At 45.0% G+C, this 22,074-nt stretch overlaps 1 protein-coding gene across 15 annotated transcripts in view; it reads left to right on the forward strand.

Annotated features, from left to right (window-relative positions):
- Positions 1–22,074, forward strand: part of DLG1 (discs large MAGUK scaffold protein 1) — a 272,859-nt gene that overhangs the window by 239,111 nt on the left and 11,674 nt on the right. For 6 of the 15 annotated variants that reach the window (XM_006029987.3, XM_006029984.3, XM_014522895.2 and 3 more), the window contains 4 exons: positions 3,263–3,439; positions 8,562–8,631; positions 14,964–15,063; positions 21,285–21,326. In XM_006029987.3, the coding sequence (XP_006030049.1) occupies positions 3,263–3,439; positions 8,562–8,631; positions 14,964–15,063; positions 21,285–21,326 (389 nt within the window). Of the gene's footprint in view, positions 1–3,262; positions 3,440–8,561; positions 8,632–14,963; positions 15,064–15,830; positions 15,865–21,284; positions 21,327–22,074 lie in introns of all 15 variants that reach the window. The other 9 variants (XM_014522896.2, XM_014522899.2, XM_006029986.3 and 6 more) reach the window with 5 other exon arrangements.

The raw sequence follows: 22,074 nt of genomic DNA on the forward strand, positions 1-22,074 counted from the left end.
GCGTCCTGCAAGGGCCCCACGTTACCCGGGGCCTTCTTTTTACTCCCTATGTATTTAAAAAAGGACTTCTTGTTGTCCTTAATCCGGGAAGCTAGTCCCAGTTCCATCTCTGCCTTGGCCTTCCTAACTACTCCCCTACACCCCCGAGCAACTGCCGAATAGTCCTCCTTGGTGATGACCCATCCTTTCCATTGGGAGTAAGCCTTCTTTTTAGCAAGGAGACATTCCTGGATGTTTTTGGTGAGCCATGGAGGCTTGTATGATCTCCTGCCCCCTTTGATCCTCGTTGGGATTACCTTCTTTTGGGCTTGGAGGATCGTCTCCTTAAGGAGCGACCACTCCCCTTGAACACCCGGCTCCCCTCCCCTCTGAGACTTCAGCGCTTCTCCAACTATCCTCCTCCAACTATCCTTCTCCAACTATCCTCCAGTCTTTAAAGGATGCCTTTAAAACAGTGGTTCTCAACCTTTGGTACTTTACGTGTACCACCTGCTGATTGATGCGGCAAACGCGAAACCGGAAGTCCCACCATGGCAATTCCGGTTTCGCTGCCGTGAGCCAAGTCCCACTTCTTCCTCGCAGGCCACTGCTTGGAGCAGAGCAGCTTAGGCAGGGCCCCCTTCCCTGTCCCGCAGCACACTGATGCTGGGGAGGGGAAGCCCCAGCACACAGGATGCGGCGGGAGGGGCGGCCACCTTCCAGCCAGCCCGAACAGGCAAAGACGCCTCCAACCCACCAGGCGCGGGGGCGGGCCAGACTCAAAGCACGGCACCTGCGTACCCCCTGCCCACGTCTCGCGTACCGCCAGGGGTGCACGTACCACGGGTTGAGAAACACTGCTTTCAAAGATGCAGTATAGCGTAGAATTCATAGAATTTATGAACTGGCTCCCAGAATTATGGAGGCGAATCAGGTTTCTCAACCTGCATCACTGAGGAGTCTGAACTAGTTGAACATAACAATGTTATATATGGCTTTAGCATGAATTCATCTCTCAAGTTCCACAGAAGAGGTGATTGGACTCCGGTGGACAACCCCATGCAAAGCATTAAAAAGTCATGAGTCCAGCCTTGGAAAGTGGTGAGAGACTGACTATAAATACAGGCCCCTGGCAGATGTGCAGGTGAAGGCACGATGGGATCTGATGCAAGATCCCCAGCATTGCGCTTCCTGCCATAGAACACATGCACGGCAGGAGGTGTGATTATGGGATTCAGCATCCAATCCCATCGTGCCTTACTGCTGGTGCTGAGGGAGCCTGGGAGCATGATACGGGGCTCTCCCTGCACCGACAAGTAGTAAGCAAGTTTGCAGCTCCCCATCAGCTGATGGGGCTCCCAGCCAGGGACCCCAGCCTGGCCCCATCTTCAGTTCATGGCATGATAGGAACCAGCCACAGAGTTATTGCACATTTTTATGTAATAACTTCATGGCTTATTCCTTGTTTTTTCATGCCTTTAATTAAATTAACATGTGGCAGGTAAGAGTTTAGATATGATTAACTCATTAATTACATCTTAAATGTAATGTGTGCCAGGGGCCTAAACATCATCAAATTGCAGGGTCAGGATTGTGGTTCTTGGGTGGTTAGGTTGTGCGCACATTTTCCAAGCTTTTCTTCCGCAACCAGGAGCAATAGAAATTCATATTTAATTAGAGCCAAGGTGCCCATTTACTCATTAGATGCCAAAGTATGACTTTGAATAAAAGAGGAAATACCACAATTCTCTTGATAAATCAGAGTGCCTATTAATGCCTTGTATTCCATCTTCAAATATTTTACCTCCTTTTCCTGGTCCTGTATCCAGGTTGTTCAGCCTGTGCAAGTTATGCATCTGAGTTGATGTATCTGTATCTCTTTAAAGTTGACTTCCTGGATATCAACAACCAAGGTTCTGTTCAGGACAGAGCATAGTTTCATAGTTGGTAGGGTCGGAAGGGACCTGAGCAGATCATGGACTCAAACGACTCCGGCTAGGTGATTATCCAACCTCCTTTTGAAGACCCCCAGGGTAGGAGCCAGCACCACTTCTCTTGGAAGTTCGTTCCAGATCCTAGCCGCCCTGACGGTGAAGTAGCGCCTCCTGATGTCTAGTCTGAATCTACTCTCAGTCAACTTGTGGCCATTATTCCTTGTTACCCCCGGTAGTGCCCGGGGGAACAGGGGCTCCCCCAATGCCTGCTGGTCCCCCCTGGTTAGTTTGTAACAGGCCACTAGATCCCCTCTCAGCCTTCTCTTGTGAAGGCTGAACAGGTTCAGGTCCCGTCGCCTCTTCTCGTATGGCCTGCCCTGCTGCCCCCTGACCATGCGGTTGGCCTCCTCTGGACCCTCTCCATGCTGTCCACATCCCTCCTGAAGTGCGGTGCCCAGAACTGGACGCACTACTCCAGCTGCGGCCTGACCAGTGTCGCATCAAGGGGGAGGATCACCTCCTTGGACCTGCTCGAGATGCATCTGTAGATGCACGACAAGGTACGGTTGGCCTTCCTGACCGCGTGCCCACACTGCCGGCCCATGTTCATTTTGGCATCAGTGATGACACCAAGATCCTTTTCTGCCTCTGCCCTGACAAGAAGGGAGTTCCCAGCCTGTAGGTCTGCTGCTGGGTCTTCCTCCCCAGGTGCAGCACCTTGCACTTGTCAGTGTTGAAACCCATCCTGTTCTCATCCGCCCACCCCTGGAACCTGTCCAGGTCCGATTGCAGCCTGTCCCTCTCCTCCAGCGTGCCCACTTCTCCCCACATCTTAGTGTAGTCTGCAAATTTGAACAAGGTGCTTTTCACCCCCTCATCCAAGTTGCTGATGAAGATGTTGAACAGCACGGGTCCGAGGACCGAGCCCTGGAGGACCCCACTGCCCACATCCCTCCAGGTCGAGAAAGACCCATCCACCACCACACTCTGGGTGTGGCCCTCCAGCCGATTGGTGACCTATCTGACTGTGTAGGCATTGACGTCACAGTCGCCTAATTTTTTAAATGAGAGTGGGTGAGAGACAGTGTCGAAGGCTTTCCTAAAGTCCTGAAAGACTACGTCCACCACGATACCTGCATCCAAGTATTTTGTGACCTGGTCATAGCATACCTTCTGCATTTAGATAAATTACAATATTTGAGTAATCTTCTCTTTTAAGGACACACAAGTCCAAAGAAGTGGTTTAAAGTTGGCTTTTGCAGCTTGTTTTATTGCAAAATATGTTGTTTCTTCAAACTTGTTCATTTTGTCCTTGCTAATCCTCTATTTAATGATTTTTCTGAATTCAGAGCTCTCTTTGACTATGACAAGACTAAAGACAGTGGCCTTCCCAGTCAGGGACTGAACTTCAAATTTGGCGACATCCTCCATGTCATCAATGCTTCTGATGATGAATGGTGGCAGGCACGGCAGGTGACGCCAGATGGAGAAAGTGATGAAATTGGAGTTATCCCAAGCAAGCGCAGGTATAGTACATTATATATACATCTGCTCTGAAGTTTTTGCTGTTAAAACTGTGCTTGTATTTATGCATAAACAAACTAAGCAGTCCTCTCAAATTAATTGGTCCTCACCACTGCCTCCAAACAGTGGTACTGTAAGACGTTAAAAGCTGACTGTTCAAATCAAGTATTTGTCAGATGCATTTGTTGCCGAATGATTTGGGGACAGGTCTGAAGACAGGAAAAAAAACAAAAGCTTTGAGTACTGTTTTTGTCTTTCAGACTTGTGGGATAAAAAAAATGGGCTGACTAGTGATTCTAGCAAAGATTAGGGATTTTAAAAATCTTTTCTTTTTTTTCTTTCTTCTTTGTTTAAGTTTTTCACTGTAGTTATGTCAGTTTTTTGGATATGCCTTGCAATACATTTAACAGTGCCATCTGTGCATAGTTCAGTGTTTTGCTCTTTGTGGTAAATAATGCTACATCATTTATACTGTATTGCATCATTTATACTAGACTGGGACTTGAGGACCTGGTTTCTCTCCCAGCTAAGCAACTAGCTTGCTGTGTGTCCTTGCACAAGTAACTTTACCAGTGTGCCTGTTTCTCCATCTGAAATAATGGCAATGAGGGGTGCCTGTACATGGATGGGGGGCTGCTCTGATGTGTGGTATTTATAGCACGTCAAAGCGGACTTGATTAATTGAGTCTGCTGAAGCGTGGTAATTAACGGTGCTCCAGCAGCCTCCTGTGTCTCGTGTATCAGCATCCCTGCACTTAAAAATGGTGGCGGGGGTGCTTGAACTAAAGCTTGCTGAATGAGCGTTAGTCCAGGCACCCCTGTTGCCATTTTTAAGGATGGAGACACTGATACGTGAGACACAGTGGCACTTTGATTAGTTACCCCCTTTTTGGGAAAGTTACCCCCCTATTTGAGAAAGGGTCATAGAATAGTGTAGCCCAGGACCCTCCAAATGGAGGCCTGCAGGCCACATCCCGCTGCTGAGGCGGCCGGGGACTCTCTTATTCTACCAGTTCCCCCTCACCTCCCCCTCCAGAGCACGTGTAAAAGTGCCCAAGGATACCAGCCTCCTTTGAAAAGTCACTGAAATCTGCTGAAGAACAGCACTTGATTATGATCAGGATATAGATGAAGTTTATCTGGCAGTGATTTTCCTGCGTAACTGAAGAGAAATACGTTGCATGTCTGCTTGTGGAGGGAGCCCTATTTACAACCAAGTGTCCATTTGTAGTCTAAAGTATTACTGGGAAAATGAAGCTTTGGAGTTCAAACTATGCATCCAGTTTATATTTCCATGAATCTCACCTGCCCTCGTTTTCACAGAGACCATGGACCTTACCCTAGGCCATAGTCAGGTGTTAGCTACTACCCTGTTTTACAGATAAGTTAACAGGTTACACAGGGACACTGGAGGCACAGACCAGGGTTAGACTCTAAGGGCAAAGTCCTCTCCCTGTTGAAGTCGCTATCAGCTCCCATCAGCTTCAGTATATCCAGGATTCTGCCTTAGTCTCCAGAAGACCACAGTGCTTTTCAGATTTGTCTTTGACCACTAAACCGCTCGTTTCCCACGGCTAGGGAGAAAAGCCAGAGTTCAGGGTCTACAACAGGGCTGGCCAAGTTCTGAGCAGCCAGGGGCCACACACCTCGTGGGCTCCCTGGGACCCCTTCTGAGCAGGTGGCAGGCTTGCCAGCCCCGTCCTGTCATGCTGCTCTGCCCCGGAGACTCCGGTTGTCTCAGCAGCAGGATGTGGCCCGCAGGCCTCCGGTTGCACAGTCCGGGGCTACAGTATTCTATGAACCTTTCCCAAATCGGTGGGTAACTTACTGAAAAGCCGCATAGCAAGTCTTTGTGAATGCCAAACTAATATGGACTGGCTGCTGCTATACCTAAACTGCTAGTGACCATGGTGGGGATCTGAAGCTCCAGGTTTCAGAGCCTGCTGTTGACTCCTGTATGTGGTTGCATATGACATTATTTAGAACTGTTTTATTTCACTCACACAATGGGAAAATATTCATTAAGCACACTTTGGTTTCAAGAACTGTTCATTATGGCATAGCACACCAGAATGCAGGTGAAAAATACATGCATGGATGGTAAGACTATCCAGGGTTATAGCTAATACTAAGATACTTTTGAAAGAGAGTTTATATTTCATTCTTCAGTGGTTATAATAGTATCTAGACCTAAAGATTTTTTTTTTTTTGAAGAATCTAGCACGTGCCATAATTAAAGACCAGGTTTATAATAAATGTAATCAGTCTGTTATGAAAGCCTGGTCTTTACAGCCTTCTTGAAGGAGAAAGGCATAAAATGTGGGTCAAGAGGTGGGGTGTCTGCTGCATTGTCTGCCACAAGCAGCTCTGTCTCACTTGAAGGTGAGCACTAATTACCACAGGCGTTGGTCTCATCTTGTTCCACCCTGCCTTTTCCATTCCTTTAGCCTGTCCTTTGGGTCGCTGCAGTCTTGTTGAGTCATTTAGAAGGGTGCACTCCCATGGGCTAGGGACAGACATTCAAAAAGCCGAAGCCTGAATTGATTCAATCTTTGCACGTTAGTCTAGCCTGCATAGATTGAACCAATTTGCAAGTGGACAGACATTCCCTTTTGACTCAAGAAATGCAGCCTCATGCCTGCAGTGGCTCAGGCCAGAAGCGGGGGAGTGCTAGAGCGAGGCCTCTGCTGGAGGGAAGGTAAGCTGAGGGGAGGGGCGTGGCCAGGCCTGGGCAGGGGGCTGCCCCCAGTATGATTGGGGAGGGGTTTAAACCCCCACCCTGGCCTGTAGCAACCGCAGCTGGGGTCTGCCTGGAGGGGAAGGGGGGAATCGGTCCCTGTCGGGTCTCTAGCGCTCCCAGCCCCACTTATTCACTGGCTGGCAACAGGAGCAGGGGTGGGGCCAGACCCTGGTAGCCTAAGGGGAAGCGGGGGTTTAATCCCCCCATTGTAGGGGTGGGGCAGTGCAGGCACCAATAGGCTCCACTCATGCACCCGGGGCTGTGGTGGCCAGATGCCAGTAGCCTGAGGGGAGGGGGGGGTAATCCCCCCATTGCAAGCAGCAGTGGCGGGGGCACCAACATAGCACCCTGGGCCAAGTCCCTCCAAGGAGCGGCCAGCTGCCCAAGGGGAGGTGGGGATGTGACCTGGCTGCAGAGGGGTGGGGAGGAGCTGGGGCTAGGTACAGAGCCCAACTCACCACTGCCTCTCACTGCTACAGCACGGCCTGGGCTGGAGCAACCCCAGGGGGTGGGGGTTACCACCTGCCGCCTCCCACCTCCAGCCCCGCACGGGGGCCATGGTTTGCAGGTGGGCTGCAGCTGCAATGCAGTTCCCCGCCCCCTTCCTCTCCTGCCAGTGGCGGAGCATATTATCGCGGTGGACAGAAGTGAAGCATCTGTCACCCACTGCCCGCTCATGCTGGGGCCAGGCGCTCGGGGCGAGCTGCTGTGGGCCACGGCCATGGGCAGCAGCAGGGGGAGGCAATTGAGTAGGATGACAGGTGCCTCACCTCTGCCTGCTGCAATGGTTTTCTCTGCCGCCATTGCTGAGAGAGGGAGGGGCGGGCTTCTACAGGACAGTTGCTGCCTATACTCCTGGGCTGTGGGGCCGGACCGGGCTGCTGCGATCCATTGCCTCCCCCTACTACTGCCTACATCCCTGGCCCGCTGCAGCCTGCCCTGAGTGGCCGGTGCTGCTCTGAGCAGGTGGCGGGTGACAGATGCTTCACCTCTGCCTGCCACGATAGTTTGCTCTGCTGCTGCCTCTGGGCGCTGCGCTGCAGCTGCAACCTGCCTGCAAACCATGTGGTGGGGACTGCCCCCTACCCCCGGGGGCCACCCCAGCCCAGGCTGCACTGCCACAGTGGGAGGCAGTGTAACTAGCCACGGCTCCCCGCCCTTGCAGCCAGGTCACAACCTCCCTCCCTGCAGCCGGCTGGCTGCTCCTCGGAGAGACTCCGCCCAGGGCATCATGTTGGTACCTGTGCCGCTGCTGCCTGCAATGGGGGGATTAACCACCCCCACCCCGCTTCCCCTCAGGCTACTGGTGTCTGGCCACCACAGCCCCGAGTGCATAAGCAAAGCCTACCAATGCCTGTGCTGCCCCCCCTCCCTCCCCCGTGCAGTGGAAAGATTAAACCCCACTTCTCCCCAAGCTACCAGGGTCTGGCCGTGCCCCTGCTCCTGCCGCTGGAGCAGTGCGGGGCTGGGGATGCCTGCCAAGAGCTGCTGCCCCCTCACCAGGCAGACCTGGCAGCAGTCTGAAGCAGAGTTTCCCATTGCCACTCTTTTCTCAGCCAGTCAGAGCAGCGATAGTGCTCTGGCTAGGGAGGAGAGGGGTGGGGCTAACCCTGCCTGGCTGGAACAGACAGCTCAGCCCAGGGCGGCAGAGCATGCTGGGATGCTGGAGGACCCTGATTTAACTTAAACCAGAAAAGGGTCTGGGACACAAGTTCCATAAACTGGTTTGACCTCAGTCGGTTAAGTCTGATACTACATTAAACCAAGTTTATCTCAAACTGGCTTCGACCATTTTGAAACTGGTTTATGTGCACTGAACTTACTTTCTGTTATGGTTTTAAACCAATTTCTTATGACTTAAACCGGTTTATGTGTAACCTCTGTCCCCAGCCTTGGGTAACATAAGTAGATGGGGGATAATCAGTGGCGGCAGCAATCCCTTGGTTCAAGGATGATCTCTACCCCACCTCGTTGATGGGTCTCAAGGAGACAGTGGGGGATGATGACAGCTCAAGAAAGCTGTTGCTTTCCCATCCTTGTCTCTCCCTGGACAAAGTGCCTTTTAGGCATTATCTTGGTTTAAACTAAAGCTTATTTTAACAAAGTTGTGACTACACAGAAAAAAGGATGCTAATTAATCTCTTTTCTTATTGGACCCCTGTAATTTGCAACCTGTAGTTTGCTTTTGAAGAATAAAAACTGATTTTTCTACTATTTTTCTGAATACATGTGCATATGCACCTTATCACATGGCCCTGAAACCATGACTGCGGCAGATTGTTGTAAGAAACTCATGGATCTTTCATAGTGTTAGGAATGGCAGCAGAAAGTCTGCAGAAAATGCAAAGTAATGCTTTTTTTCCTTCTGCACTTTTTTCTGGCAGAGTTGAGAAAAAAGAACGAGCGCGCTTAAAGACAGTAAAATTTAATTCCAAAACAAGAGGAGACAAAGGGGTGAGTTTATGAAATGTTAGTTCCTTTTTCCATTAATGTGAATGGTAACATTTTTCAGTGTTTATGTATATCATTTGAGTTTTATTCAGTTTTAATGACAAAAGCTAAAATTTTTCAAAAACACCAGTTTTACCCTAAAAATTATACTTTAACAAATGCTAGTTTTTATGAACAAGTTTGATTCATTATTGCAGTAATGCCCCCAAGTGTATCTGCAAAACAAGTTCAGAAGTGAGTCTTGTTGCCAATAATATATTGCATAGGGAACCATAAATGGTACTGTGTAGTGATAGGTTAGTTCCAGCAGATAAGTACATTGTTTGAAAGCTGTTGGCCTTTAAGAGTCAAAGACCAGGAGTATTTCTTGGGAAAGTGAATAACTTACTGTTTCATCAAAAATAATAGATATTTTTATTATGTGGGGTACTTTTTTCTTTTATTTAATCATGCAGAAGTCTAAAATAACCTTCTCATTCAGGTGTATATGATGCTAAACCTTCAAATTGAGTTTCCAGAAGAGCTATCTGGGAAAATTCTCATGTGTAGCCCTTGGTTAGCTTATGGATTTTGTTGTTAACACATTAGAAGATGAGAGGTAGTTTATGTAAGTTAAAAGCTGCAGTTTTTCCGACAAAATGGCAAAAATTCACCCCAAAGTCGTATTTAGGAAACCTAAAAAGTTCACTAAATAATTGCAGATGCTAAAAAGATAAGAATTATAACATGCTTATCTGTATAGCCATGCAAAACCGTCTTAGGAAAAATACAGAAAACAAGGAATTAACATACTAAATAGGAGCCTCCACTATTAAATGAGTGTTATTATTTATTCATTAATCAAGACAGAATGCAACTTTATTTTGTTAAAAACTAGTAACCTAAAAGCTTTAGAGAATTAAGGACATATCAGGCCTTTCTTCGTCAATATTTGAATATAGCCAAACTTTTTTTCTAGATTTTAATGTTGTTTTCTGCAATCATTGAGCCCTGCATTTTCACAACCAAATAAAATCCCTGAAATAAGAGTTGTAGCAGATATGTTTCTGAGCGGCTCCTACAACTATTGACATATTACTAAGAAGCACTACCATGCATTTTCAGTTTAAGAAGTTATCTAAGCTGTACTGAAGTATTGACATTTTAGCAATAAGGTTTCTTAGAATTATTTTGGAAGTAAAATTAGCTTAACTTGTATAATTTGTAGAGGTAGAGATAATTATTGCTGCAATGTACAGAGCTGGTCACTGCTGTAGATCTCCAAATATTATTATTAGAGGTGCACCGATGCATTGGTCCATATCATATCGGCACCGGTAAAAGGAAAATTGACATCGGCAATTGGTTTGTTTTGGCTGATGTGGCCAATAATGTTGCCAGTAAATGTTGCATGCATGCGCGCAGTCACAGCACGCACACAGCCAGCCTGCCAGCGTGCCAAGCAGCATCTGGCTGGTAAGTTTGTTGGGGGGGGAAGGGGCATAGGGGGGCAGATGGAGGCCCCTGTGATGAGGGAAGGCATGGGGCAGGGGCAGGCACTGCCTGGCTGAGGCAGTCCGGGAGCCTTCAGGCGAGGCGGGGGGTGGAGCCCACCTGTGTGCGCACCCCCGGGGGAGCCACTGGGGGCATGTGTCTTCTGGATCTGTGCGTGGGGTGAGGGTGGGCTGCCACTGTGAGCTGGGGACGGCGCCTGGCTCTTCCCTGCGGGGGGGGTGGGCTGGTGCCCCTGGTCCCAGCCCACAGTGGCAGCCTGCCCCACACACAGATCCAGATGGCACACGGCCCCCCATGCCTTCCCTGGGGGTGCATGCACAGTGCCCCCCCCGTGTCCCCCGGATGAGCCTTCTCACACCTCCATCCTGTGCCCCGCCTCCCCCTAGATGAGCACCACCTGCTCCTGCCCTACTCCTTCCCTCACTGCAGGGCCCTTGATCTGCCCCCTCCCTATTCCCCTTCCCCCCAACACACTTACCAACCAGACCGGGCTGCATATCAGCAGTCGGATTGGTGTTGGCTCATTTATAATTGGCCATCGGTATTGGCCCATGAAATCTTTAGCGGTGCACCACTAATTACTGTAGTTTTTTTAAATGGCCGGGTCTTTGAGTTCATGAAATCAGGCTTACAAGATGATTAAGAATATGAATATTATGTGGCCGTTATGATATTAGAGGGGGTTATATCCAAAGAAATTTACACGTGAACTTATCTAGTGGGTGAGGAGACTGGAGACCTGTAAAGTTAAGAATATAGAGTGACTGGATTTAGCACCCAAAAAGGAGTCTTACTGTTTTGGGGTTTTCTGCTTTGTTTTAAAATGCCACTTCATTTAACAAATCACAGCAGAGTTTTGAACGGCTAGCAAACCTGTCACAGACTCCAAATATGAAAATAAGCCCTGTGATTTTTCCAGACTTCAGATGCAAATAGCAGCAGTTAAGAGCTGGACTCAGGGTAGCAACTTAGCCAAGTTCTGGGGTTTTGTTTGATTTGCTTTTCTATAAATAGCACTTTGGGAACAAGTATCTTGAGTGACTTCTGATGGCCAAATTCAGTATTTCCTTGGGGACTGCTGTGATAGTTCAGATTTTTTTTTCATTTGGTACGTAAAAATTTACATTAGAATAATATAGCAAGCCAACTGAGGCACAGTCATTCTTAAGCTGATTGTGTATATATATATTTTGGGTTTTATACCACTCAACATTTTAGCATTATGCAATAATTCCTTTTTATATGTGACTTGCAGTTGACAATCTCTGAGGGTGAAAGTTATAAAAATAAAATTAAGTTTATTAGGATGTGTGCGCAAAATGTTACCATGTTTTCTGATGAGACTGCATGCTTTTGTAACTTGTCTACCATAGAACTGTAAGTTAACTGAATTAATCACGTTTTTTAAATAGTATGTTGATGATAGCAGAGTTTGTACACAATCACTGTGTACTAACAGCACCAAAAATATGCATGAAATACTGAGTGGACGTACCAACTACGCTTGCCATTGATATAGAACTGCATTTCTTTTTCTCTAATAACAATTCATGTTCCATTCTTGAACTTGAGAATTTTGCTTTACCTGCAAATTTTTAACTTAGTTTCTCTTTAAAATATCCTTAGTACCCTGCTGTAATGGTCACATTGGTATTTTTCCCTAAGATTTCTGCATGAAAGAAAAATACCTTCAGGGTTAACACACACAGACAAATCATCTTTCAGCAATTCTTATTTGAAGGTTTCTACAGAAAAGAAATAAAGGTCACATTCTTAAACATATGTTACTGATGGACACCATTAAGATGCATGTTCAGCCTGTTCTAAAGAAAATTGAGAAATTGAACCTAGAATGACCATTTTTTGTTTCTTCCTTTTACATATGCATGTCTCTCATGTTGCTTGTGCTACTTACATGCTTACCAATTCTTGCTTTTGTGACCTATCCATAATTTGCAATGGGCTTATTGAAGATTTCATACAATTAACATGCATCTGCAACTAATAAACCACTCTCTCATGCCTTTAAAATCAGGGATCTTGTTCAGAATCAACTTTTTGCTGATCTTTTATTCAAAATCAGTACATCAGTAGATTTAATTTATCTTTTTTGCTATGGAACTGACTCTGACCATTATACATGCAGTATATTCATTATTTAACGTTAGTTTAAGTCAAAATTAACTGCAAGCAAAGTTAAATGAAAGATTAGTTTTATCAAATATTTTTGAAAGCTAAACTAAAGACTGATGATTCTGCTAGAAATGCTTTGCAAAGAACCATTTTATTGTTCTAATTGTCAACAATTGCTAAAAGTCTCTACCAGCTTTAAATTCCACCACAATTTAATGTCACACTTGTCCGTAATGTGTTCCTTTTGAAATTGAGACATTTTGTCAGGCTTCTGTCCGTATGCTGCAATTGTCTGTGTTATGATATCTTTATATATGGAAATCCATGGTACAAGATTTCCTGATCTATTTAGCAAAAATGTACCTGCCCCTTAGGTACTTGCTGCTTTCAGAGAGCCCCGACTCTTAATCCCGATGCCCTGTTTACAAGCAAGTGAGCATGGCTGTGAGAAGTTGCTAGCAGTAGCGTGCTGCTAGGTACAGAAGGGCAGAGCCCTGGGTGTGCCACCTACAGTGTGTGCACACAGGCCGTTTGAGTGCCAGTATTCATGCCCTTATGTTAGGATGACAACTTAGCAGTTTTCTCAGTGGAATACCAGTTTCACTAAGTCACTGATGCCAACCAGTTAAGAGGATGTACAGGTTTCATGTTATTTCCAGGATTCTCCTGTGACAGCCCTCCCATTGGTACCATATGTCTCCTTTACACTTGGTAATATTTTAAAAAAAACATGGAGTATTGTAACCAGAGCAGTGAAGACATCACTGGGTTCTCCAGCATCTGATACTGCCAAGCTAGTCTGTGCTACGCAGATGGCCGGAAAGGCTGCTAATAAAGTAGCAGGGTGCAAACTCCATGATACACTGCAGCTGTTCTCTGAATACATACCAAGTTTACCAGGGTGCTAGTTGTGCACTTGACCTGAAAAAGTTGGCAACAGTTAGAAGTGGTCACGGCCACCTGATTCCATAATTATTGCTATATTTCTTTCCCAGCAAATACTGGTAGAAAAGAAAAAGCACACAGGGCTTATCTTTATCTACTTTGGCATTGCATAAGAAGGAAAGATGAGGTCATGTTGGAGAAAATATAGTGAGCAAACATATGATAGCATTCAAACTCTGGATTCTAGAAATAACTTGTAATAGAAACCCTAAAGCATGAACTGAATACGCTTAATTCTTTGAAAGTGAATGTCTGCTCTGAAAAGTGGCTCTGTTAAGTCTGCATTGCACTATGCTTGGTTCCGAGGGCTCCATTTAGAAGTAAGCCCTGCTCTGACAGTGAAGTTTTGATGCTTTTCTGCTTTTGTGTTATCAGTGGTAACAAGTTCTGCAGGCCAAGCAGTGCCAGCAGTGTCACCTGCACAAACCAGCTGCCTTCACAGGTAGAACTGATGAGAGCCCATCAAACAATTGGCTCAGGGACCAGCGGGAGGACTGGAACCCAGCTGACTCCCAATTAACTGTATTAGTCCTACGCATCTAACAGGAGTAGAATATAGCTTTAAAAAAAAAGTCTTTGTCACTGAACTGAAAAGAACTAACTGTGACTATTCCCAGGGAAAGGACGCTTACAGTAAGATGGCTCCATTTTTGCCTAGTTACTTTGCATAGAACTGGAGTCTGGAGATGGGGCATTTTCCGCTCTAGACATCACTGTTTCATTAGTGAAGGTTGCTGCCTGCCATATGTGGTGTACACGAGGGTGCAGACTCGCACTTCTAAAAGCCCTTATGCAGAAGCTAAATAGTTCAGGTTTAGATGGGCGGGGGGAGTTAAATCCATAATGGATCAGGATAACGCAGCCAAGCTGTAAACAGTTCTTCAGCAGCACCAGAAGTCTTAATTTTTTGTTGGATCGCAGTCAGAGCTCAGACAACTTTTGATCTGTTTGGCCCCCCTTGTGTGCCTTGCACTCCTCCAGGAGAACATTAACAAATGAAGCCAATTTTACACATGCTCCTTGGCTCTGGGGTACAAACTGTCCCAGAACAGAATCCATTTTCTCGAGTGAATTTGCAAGGAATTACTCATCAAAAAAATAAAGGCAAATGCAGAGATTTTAAAAAGAGGTTGCTGGATGTTTTAAGTGGGTAAAGAGACTTTTTTTCTGTCAGATTTTAGCTTTGACCAATCTTTTTTTCTACAAATAGTTAACTATAGCGCCAGCATTGAATTATTTTGGTTTCATATACAGTATCTAATACATGGGAGTATGTCACGAAAGTATTGAGACAAGTTTCAGTATTAGTATTACATCTTTGCCTTTGCAGGCATGTAATGTTGGGAATACCTTTGGAATAATGCCTTGAAAAATACTTTTACAAATGTATATTCAGTGATGACCCATGTATTAGCTAATTGCTGTGACTTGCTCCATTTTGCTTATGAAATGGATTTTGCTTTTGCTGATTTTTAGCAGTCTGCTGGTTCACATTGTTCTTCTCTTCCCAAAAGACCGTAAGGGGCAAATCGCCGGTGGTAGAGCAGCCTTCTGATTGGTTTCAGTAGCAAACATGCAAAGTCCAGAGGTCTCGAGCAAAAACGAAAAGCCCCTTCTATCTCTGAGCCAGGATGATGTTAAAGTCAAATACGCGCTGCATTAAAATGGTTATAGGAGTCAGCTTCCACAAAGCTGCTAGGGCTGGGCCTTTGTACACACAGACATTAGACATCCTTTGTTTTGCCCCTCCTTCTCTTCTTCAGCAGTCATTCAATGACAAGCGTAAAAAGAACCTCTTTTCCCGAAAATTTCCCTTCTACAAGAACAAGGACCAGAGTGAACAGGAAACCAGTGATATTGACCGTAAGTACGTGGCACCTGACGGAGAGAGAGCGCAAGAGCACGTGTAGAAGGGCCTGCTAGTTGCAGTAGGGTGTTACCATGGAGACAGTTCCACGAGCTGCAGCAGGTCAATGGGACGTGAACGGTGTGAATGAACGGCGCGAATGGCAGAGCCGGGCGCGAGCCCCGCGCAGCGGTTTTTGTGCTCCTAAAGCGCACCCAAAGTCCTCTTGCAGTCGAGAGCAACTCTTCGTAGGGGACCGGATGCAGCTGTGGGGTGATCATGAGCGGTGCTTATAACTGTGTCCAGATCCTCCGTTATAGCAAACCAGTAATGGTAATTTCACAAAGACACTGCACTGCAATACAGAAATAATTACTCAGCTTAAATTGTGCTGTAACCGGTTGCTCTAGACTGGTTCATTGGAAGCTATTGAATTTTAGCCTCGTTTTGTTTAAATACTTTCCTAAATTTAGGGTGTTTTCTTTTCATTCTTTATTGTCATCATTGAAACACATGATGCATTTTCAAACATTGAGCTTACTGCTATAATACAAATAAGGTTATTTCTCCAGAGCTTAGACTTCTGCCTCTTCAACCCTGATCGTTCTTCGCCTCAGCCATTTTAAATTTTGCAAGTTGGGTGAAAAGGTGTTTTTCACACCCATCTCCCCCTGTGATGTTCTTGGAACTGTCTCCTTTCGTAGCGCCAGTTTTATATATTACTGACAATTATTTTCTTTGTGATTATCTTTTTATTGCTTGCCCTCTGGGGACTACTCTACAGGAGATCCCTGACGACATGGGATCAAAAGGCCTGAGTAAGTGATCAAAATACTCCCAAGTTACTTTTAACCTCCATCTGCAAACTTAATTTTCTTAGATCCATTTTGACACTGATGGTTTGCTCGGCTGGCATAAAGGAGGTTGATTATTTCACAGGGGTTTATAGGCTTCTCCTTATTTGCAACGTTTTGGGGTTTTTCTGTCTTTCAGAGTTTGCTACTTCATTACATTCATGCGAAAACCATATTTTATTTTTTATTCAGAAGCTTACCCACATATTTTACATTGTAGGTAATAACTTGTCTGTGAACTTGTTGGCGTACTATTTTATGGCATTGATTTGTTTTTACATTGGCTTTGTCTTTTATGTTCTTTTAATTAACCTATAACATTCTGCAGTAATGATCAAAACCACTGCAGTAATGTTCATTAGATGTAGATTTTTAATCATCATTCTAGAACATTGTATTTTAAAGGCTGGTACTGCTAAAATGACTATGCACATTTTTAAAATATCAACTGTAAAAATAGCTTCATTTTTCTTCCTTGGAAAACTTATTCTGACTGATTTAGGTGAAGGTTTTATCCCCTGCCTGATCTAGCTTGGCTTTTATGAGGCGCTCACATGAAAAGACTGACTGTGTGGTAAGGTGGTTAACATGTGTCCTGTGAGCATTACGGACTGTTCTGACAAAACCAGATCTGTTTTATTACATGTAAGGGTATTAACACTGGGCATAATACAGAGGTAGTATCAGTTGTGATGCCCATGTTCTGCATATTTAATTAGCAATTTAAATTACATTAAGCTTTCTAGACTACCAGCTGCTCCTCTTAGCCAGTCTTTGTTGGTTTGTGCAGGTGGGCACTACGGAAACGGGAGTCCAGAAAGGGGTGAAATTAGCAAGTAAAATGAAAAGTGACAGGCCTCAGTGAAAATGGCGCGTCAGGTGTATCTTGCAGTCTCACCGCTGAAATTCAACCCTGCAACTCCTGTGCCTTGAAAGTTTCTGTCCGTCACCAGACTGCCACATTACCCATTATTCCAAATAACTGGTACATTGTGTCCCCAGGTTATACATTGCTTGCCACATCTGCCTCAGCATGCAATTCTTTCATAGCCTTTCTGGAGAACATGGGATTGTAGGAAAATTGGGCTGGAAGGGACCTCACAAGATCATCTCGTCCAGCCCCCTACTCAAGGCAAGGTCATCCCCGACTAAACCACCCCAGCCAAGCGTCTCTCTAACCTGGTTTTGAACGCTTCCAGGCATGGAGATTCCACAAGTTCCCTTGGCCAGTGTCTGACCACCCTGAGAGTCAGAAAGGTCCTCCTAATCTCTGGCCTAAAAGTGCCTTGCTGCGGTTTGAGGCTGTTGCTTCTAGTCCTGTCCCCTACAGCAATAGAGAAAAGCCCGTCTCCATCCTCTGCGTAATCACCTTTCAGGTATTTGATGGCTATAATCCATTCCCCCTTCAATCTTCTCTTCTCTAGGCTAAACAACCTTGTTCTTTCAGCCTTTTCTCATCAGTCTCGCCTCCCAGGCCCTTAATAATTATTGTTGTCTTGCACTAGACTCTTTCCAAACTTTCCACATATTCCCTGAAGTGTAGGGCCCAAAACTGGACACAGTACTGAGGGAAGGCCTCACCAGCCCTGAATAGAGCAGAAGATTCACTTCCCTTGCTTTGCAAGTGGCATGCCTGTTAATACAGCCCAGGGTGCTGTTGGCTTTTCTTGCATCAAGAGCACTCGGTTGGCTCATAGTCAGATTGTGGTCCACTGCAGCCCCAGGTCCTTGTCTGCCGTATTGCAGCCCAGCTAGTTTTTCCCCACTCTGTATTTGTGCATGCGTTTATTCCATCCCGAGTGCAGGACTTTGCGCTTGTCCTTGTTGAATCTCATCTGATTGATTGCAGATTGTTTCTCCCGCTATACAGGTCATTCTGGATCCTAGTCCTGACCTTCAGTGCATCTGCAAGTCCACCAGACTTGGTGTCATCCACAGATTTGCAAAGTGTGCGCTGAAATCCAACATCCAAATCATTAATGAAGATGTTGAACAATACAGGACCCAGGGCAAGACCCCTGGGAAACCCCACTTGGTACCTCTTCCCAACTAGACATTGAGCCGTTGAAGGCAACACATCGAGTTCTGTGGTCCAACCAGTTACATATCCACCTCACAGTACTTTAATCTAGTCTGTATTTCCTTAGCTTGTTAATGAAGATGTCAAAAGCCTTGCTAAAGTCAAGGTGCATTGCATCCACTGCTCTCCCCTCATCCGCAGGGCTTGTCAACTTTATCATACAAGGAAATCACATTGTTCAGGCATGACTTGTTCCTGGTGAATCCACGCTGACTGTTCCTGATCACCGTGTTCTCCTCTAGGTCCTTCACAGGGGATTCCTCGAGGACCTGTTCCAGTATCTTTCCAGGTATATGAGTCAGGCAGACTGGTTTGTAGTTTCCCCGTATCCTCCTTCCCTTTCTTAAACAAGGGCACTATATTTGTCCTTTTCCAGTTATCCAGCACCTCATCCGACCTCCGTGAGTTCTTAAAAAGGATAGATAATAGCTTTAAAATTACCTCAGCCAATTCCTTCTGTAGTCTTGGATATATCCCTTCCAGCCCTGCCAACTCAAAAGCATCCAGCTTCCTTAAGTAATCCCTCACCTAGTCTGCCACTACTCTCTAGGCTGTCTTGTTCCCTGTCTCTGCTGCCAAGTGCACTCATCAGCTGGTAGCTGCACCTGTTTGTGAGAACTGAAGTTAAAAAAGGCATTAAATGCTTCAGCCTTCTCTGTATCATCTGCAACTGGATTGCCTTCCGCATCCCACAAGGGACCTAAGGAATCTCTGATCTTGCTCTTACATTTGATATACCTAGAGAGTCCCTTTTTATTGCCTGTTATGTCCTTTGGCAGCTGCATCCCAAATCTGTGCCTTGGCCTTCCTAATTTTCCTCTTGCATGTCTGTGCAATTCTTATACTCTTCCCTAGTACTATCATCAAATTTCCACTTTTTATAGGATTCTTTTTTGAGTATCAGCTTCTTGAAGGGATTTCTGTTTGCAGTAAGCATAATTTATTTCTGTTGCGAACACCCTTCATGGTTGATTGCGGTAAATAAAATAGGAACAGGTCTATGTCAGTTAGTTCACATGAACATTTGGAAATGTCATGATCTGTTTTGCCATGCAGAAATAAAGTGAAAAACTCAATTTGGGTAGGCTCTTATCATTGTAGTGATATTAGTATCCTCCTTTAGAAAATGCCTTTTTGTCCTGGAACACGCTTTTTTCACATGTATTAAAAATGTTAAGCACTTTACCTGTCGTATACAGCCTATAACTTAACTTTCTCATGTTTGCTTACCGTTGCAGTCTTGTTCCAAACATAAATTCCACCCTGCAAATTGCATTGTCTCTTTCTGCATCAGGGACTGGCACCACTTCTTCAAGCCGTGGGCCAGACCAACCTGGCTCCGATCCAGCCCAGGTAGCCTGGTGGCACGTCTCGGTGTACGTAGAGGGGGGTGGGTTTTCCCTGCACCCTCACTGAGCCATGCAGCTGAGAGCTGCCTCTACCTCTAAAACCTTCTTCCATGCTGTTCCTGCTTCTCCCTGCCAGCTGGGATCGGTACTCTCATCCAGCCTTGGGGAGGGGACATGAGGGGGCAGAGTGGCAGCGGTGCAGACAAAGCTTCCAAGTCCCTGGAAATTTCGCTCCTCGCTGCTTGGGCCCAGCATTGGCATGGGCACAAGCAATGCCCTTTTAAATTTGTGGACCAAATCTAGTGTCTCAGTGGGCTGAATCTGGCCCGCAGGCCATATGTTTCCAACTCCTATGCTACATGATTTTGTAGTGAAGGCGTCACATTGAATTTGTGACGTTATGAATACTGACGTTGACAAGTTGCAATACCATAAGCACAGGCTTAGTCGTTCGCTCTAAGATCAACTAAGATGGAAGCTGGCTGGCAAGGGATGGAGAAAATTCTTGGGAAAAAAACTTGCATATTGTTCTTTAGGTGAAATCTTTAGGTGAAAACAAAGGAAACAGAAAGACTGTAAACTACCTTCTGCTTCTGTATTTTGAGTGCATATCAGTCCAATTTAATGTGTGCTGTACATTTGAATACTGTAATCATGACAAATATTATTCACAAAATAAAGGTAGAGACATAAGTTACATTCCAGTTTAGTAACTGACTCAACACTGGAATACACTAGTGGTAAAACACTAAAAGTGGTAAAGTTCACTGTAAGGTCTAGTAGCGCTAGACTGATGTTGTAACCATGATGATCCAGGAATCGTGCCCGAGGCAAGGATTTCTTTGGGTGAGATCTTTTATTGGACTGGCTGCATAGTTAGGGTAGAGTTGGACAAACTTCAGAATTTTCCACGTCAGAGGAGTAAAAGCCAGTACAGCATAGTAAGGTGCCACATTCGTGCAGGATATTTGGCTGAATGTAATTCGGTCCTCCTTTGAGCAGGGCGTTGGACTAGATGACCTCCTGAAGTCCCAACTCTTTTCCATGATTTTGTATTAATCTAATAACTAAACATAATACTTTAAAAAATAAACAGAATACAGTTAGTGAAATACATTGGTTGGTAGAATACATGTAAGATCCAAATAGATACTCGGTGCAAGACTTTTAAAGGATCTTAAAAGCAAAGCAAAAACAAACCGGGTAATTCTGCAGGATATCTCATATATTCCTTAATAACATAAAAGGTGGCCTCTTGCTGAACCCTGCGCTTGCGTAGTAGACCCTCGATGCTTTCAGAGTTCAGTTTGCAAAGCCCCCTGTGAAGGTAAGGTTTGCAGCGTAACCGGGGAATGTAGAATCGCAGCGAGCAGCTCTCTGGGACTGGTGAGGTGCACCAGCCGAGTGCCACGGTGATCGTCCCCGAAGTAAAAAGCACAGGAAACAGCCGAGTAGCTCGTGTTAGTATGGCACCCAGCTGTGAATGAAGGGGGTTGCAAACCACCCCTATAGGAAGGGTCTGGTTTCCGCTGTACTTTGTTATTTTCAGCTGCTGGACTCAGACTCTCTGTGGTGCTCAATAAACTGTCGGCACAACGTTTTCTGCCTTAGTTGAAAGCCTTAGAGAGGCCATCCTGCAGTTCTTGCTCAACAAAAGTCAGCTTAAAGTTCATGAATAAAAATTTCAGAATCAGGCATGCGATGTGAATCTGAATTTTTTTTGTGGCCTTTTTTGTTCTACTTAATGGTTTCCTTTTTATTAATCAATGTTTTTCTATATAATTCAGCTAAAGGATAAGAGGGATACTTTGAGTTCTCTATGCATTATCTGTTTGGCTCAGCACTCTCAGTGATGTCGGTATTGTTGTGTCTTGATTATTTTTGTCAACTTGTTTTCCTTTAAGTTCACGTCTTAGTATTTTTCCTTATTTTTCCATTTTGTGTTGCAATTTCAGAGCATGTTACCTCTAATGCCAGCGATAGTGAAAGTAGTTACCGTAAGTGTTTTAAGTTTTTATTTTGGCTCTTTGTTCATGCCTTTCCGTTTGGGTTTGTCTGGGTATTTTTTCCAGGTATTTGCATGTTTCATAAAATATTACTCCTAATCAGATGGAGGCAAAATCCAAAAGTACTGCTTATGGACCTTAAATATTTTAATAGTTTAATTAAAACAATGCAGTTTCTGTGTGAACATTGTTATTTTGATTGACGCGTGGCTTATTTCAGTTTAAGATAAGACCATTACTAATCAACTCAAACTGAACCAAAATCAGCCTGGTTTAAACCAAATAAGAGCTTCCAGAGTTGGGGTTTTTTTGCCAGTTGCATGAAATCAGTTTTAAAATCATATCTTTAATTACACTGGTGCATCTTTCTAATTTAGAGAGACCCTTAATAAGTTTTATATTAAGTTATTTAAAAATGCTTCCTAATAAAAAATAGAGCAGTCATGTAGTTAAATATGGAGCATTCTCTTTTTAAAAGCAGGATGTGTTAATACCTTAAAGGAAGGTGTGTGGGGAGTGGGCATTTACTTCTCCTACCTTTGCAGCTTTCAGCCTTTACTAGTTTTGTCAAATATGGATACTTATTTTCAGTCTTCAAAGGATAAATCGTGTATAAATGGAATTTACCCCAGAGTTAATATTGTTACATGAAGCCACCAGACTGTGTCACTCTTAAGTGCATGATGAACATGAACAGATAGCCAGATTATTAGTGCATTTTTGCTTGTATTGCAGTCAG

The sequence above is a fragment of the Alligator sinensis genome, unplaced genomic scaffold (genome assembly GCF_000455745.1).
Source record: "Alligator sinensis unplaced genomic scaffold, ASM45574v1 scaffold632_1, whole genome shotgun sequence".
NCBI classification, from domain to species: Eukaryota; Metazoa; Chordata; order Crocodylia; family Alligatoridae; genus Alligator; species Alligator sinensis.